General features: G+C 40.7%; 1 protein-coding gene across 1 annotated transcript in view; it reads left to right on the forward strand.

Annotated features, from left to right (window-relative positions):
• The first annotated feature begins 772 nt into the window (after window positions 1-772).
• Window positions 773-3,091, forward strand: part of LOC132058389 (uncharacterized protein At1g66480) — a 5,967-nt gene continuing 3,648 nt past the window's right edge. The window contains exon 1 of the mRNA XM_059450909.1: window positions 773-1,532. Coding sequence (XP_059306892.1) covers window positions 990-1,532 — 543 coding nt within the window. The 5' untranslated portion in view covers window positions 773-989. The remainder of the gene's footprint in view (window positions 1,533-3,091) is intronic.

The raw sequence follows: 3,091 nt of genomic DNA on the forward strand, positions 1-3,091 counted from the left end.
ACCTAGAATTTGTGGGCTCAAAGATTCCACTATGTGGATTGAATGTATAAACAATGGTTGTTTTCTCAGCATGCAATTAAGCATCGCAATTCAATCTATAGACATGACGCAAGGGAGTTTAGATAGTTTATAAATCGAAAAAGAAGGGATGAATATAAAAAATAGAAGTATATAATGTACAATTCTCTATGTCGCAATTGATACGATATTCCTTTCTTTTTAGTCAGTTAAAAACAGAATGATATTCTTTTATATATAGTAACAATTTAATTTTAAACTTCTCATTTTATCCTTGTTGATGATTTATAGTTACAGAAAATTTACCCTCTTTCCCAATTTATGTGGCACTTTTCGCTTCTCGAGATTCAAACTGCATGAAATTTGACTAACATTTTAAGAAGTATTTTTTCACCAAATTGATATGATAAAAGTTGCAAATTATAGTACTTTTCATGTAATTTTCAAATATATAAATTTCGAAATCAAAATATTAAGTTAATCTAATCCAATTTAGCTTCAAAGTTTAGTCAACTTGACTCTCGAAAAGCGAAAAGTGGCACTTAAATTGGGACCGAGGGAGTAATTTATTTTAGAACATAAATTTCAAAAGTCTTTATTTCATTTTTTTAACTTCGTATCAAGTCAAACAACTTCACGTAAATTGAGACGGAGGAAATAAAATGTAAATTTATCCTATAATTTGACGAAACTGTCAAAGAGTGGCCATTTTTCAAAGTCGCGTCTCTTCCTTTGACCCACAACATAACCTCCAGCAAACAACAAACAACAAACAACTACTTGTACCTCCCCTAATAACTTTGTCCGACGTCTTTATCTTATACACTTAAAATACCCACCTTATCATTTTAGCTCTCTCGTCCTAACATTGCAAAACACCTAAAAACCAGTTTCTTTTTGTTTTTACCTTTTAGTTTGATTATATATTTAGGAGAAGCTACGGAAGCTGAAGCTTGTAGAAGTGTGAGGAAATGGGAAACAGTCTTGGGAGAGGTAAAAGGACAGTAAAAGTCATGAAAATCGATGGCGAAACCATGAAATTTAAGACACCAGTGTATGCAAGGGCAGTATTAAAGGATTATCCAGATTTAGTTTTGCTAGAATCTGAAGCAGTGAAGCATTTAGGTATTCGAGCAAAGCCATTGAAAGACCAGCAAGAGCTAAAACCCAAAAGGCTCTATTTTCTAGTAGAAATGCCCAAAGAAGAGAAAGTAGTGACGAGAAGGGTGCGTTCAGGGATCCAAATGAGCGCAAAAGATCGACTGGAAAACTTAATGTTAGCACGAAGATCGGTGTCAGATCTTTCACTCATGAAACCTGAGGAGGAGAATGGCACAGCAACGGTGATGAGGATGAAACTGAGACTGCCCAAGGCTGAGGTAGAAAAGCTGATCAAGAATGAGGCTGACATAGCCGAAAACATAGTTAGACTTTGTATGCTGAACAATAACACTCGAAGCTGTCCCTTGTTGGAAAAACAAGGAAATGTCAAGAGAGGAATCAAATCACAAGAGGTATGTTTTAATTTCTTTCATTATGGCCATTGATCCACTTCTCATGCCACTCCTGCTGCTTTGTTTTTTGTTATTTCTTGAAATTTTCACATCGTGATTTCAGATTTATCGGGATCAGCTTTGTTTACCCCGATATCGGATAACCAATTGAATTTGTAAATGGGTATAGAATATGTGCTTTGTTCTTGACGTATGTAAGATAAAGAAAATATAGATTTGAAGGCTCACCGCTAAAGCGAACAAAGACGTAAAATTCATGAGCAATGAATTATATTATTAGCGATAACTCTAAAAAGAAATGGCCTTGCCTAACGAATGAGGGGAATAAATACGCGAGATTCTTCTCTTGCAAATGTTCTCAGCGGTGTCGTGAGTTAACCCCTAAAGGAGTGTGTGTCCCATATTTATGCTGCTTCCCCACCAAGCCACAATAATGCGAACTAAATAAAATAATAATAACAAGGATGCTCGAACGGATTTGGCGGGATTAGACCGACGCGCGCCCGACACTCGACACGTACGGTTGGTGGGCCGACCATGGGCAGACGCCATCGACGCGCGGCTCACGTGGCAACTACTGTGATCGACCAACGACCACACGACTAACGGCTACACCGAACAACGGCTATGCGGATCAACCGTTAAACCGGAATAACGCGACATGCGGATCAATATATACCGAACAACGGCCACGCGGATTAACGGCTATACCGGAACAACGGCTACGCGATCAACGATACCGAACAACGTGCGGACCAAACGGTGTCCTTGCTCACCCTGGGCCTGTGCGCCCTCTCGGCTCGCCCGAATGTCATCGGCACGTTCCTTTCTTCTTTCCTCGGTCCTCATTTACCCTGGCCACGTTTATATCCGTATTGACCGTATAGAGATAGCCCCTCACCCTCGTTACGTCGATCCACCTGAGTAAATTTTGGGAGCCGAATAACCTTAAACCTAAGACCTCGCCTTGTACTCGTTCTTATCTTCACATTTTCGCGGAACGAATACGTAATGCCTCGCCAACCGCATTTTGCACGTCATGTTAAGTCGCCTCTCATTAACGACGGGGACACGCGGCGCTATTCGATTGGTCACCCTCAGAATCGTTCCCCTTCCTCGCCTATATAAGGCCCATTACCTATTCATTTACCATTTTCACATTCTGTTTCTCTTCAGCCTCCTCTCTTCTCTACATTCCTTCACATTCCCAAAAATTGCTATCTGCTGCATCTGACTTGCTGTTTGACTCATTAACTCGAAATTAATGCAAAAAGGTTGATTTCGCCAATCGTTTTGGTCCGGTTGCTATTGTTTCGTCATCCCTGAATTACCAGTTCCTTCCCCTTCCCTTTTCACTTTTAAACCCTTCTCCTTTCATACTTTGGAGATGTCCGAGTCCACTTCCATCGATTTCCTTCGATGTCACCCCCGGATCCGGTCCCGCGTCCCCAAAAATCGAGCTCGCGTTTTCGACATTATTCCCGCCCAAATTCAACTTTTAACAAAGACCTCGAGGTCGATAAGCCTTCCCGTTTCGGGGGGGAACCCACGGAATCGAA

This window comes from Lycium ferocissimum, chromosome 5, assembly GCF_029784015.1.
Source record: "Lycium ferocissimum isolate CSIRO_LF1 chromosome 5, AGI_CSIRO_Lferr_CH_V1, whole genome shotgun sequence".
NCBI classification, from domain to species: Eukaryota; Viridiplantae; Streptophyta; class Magnoliopsida; order Solanales; family Solanaceae; genus Lycium; species Lycium ferocissimum.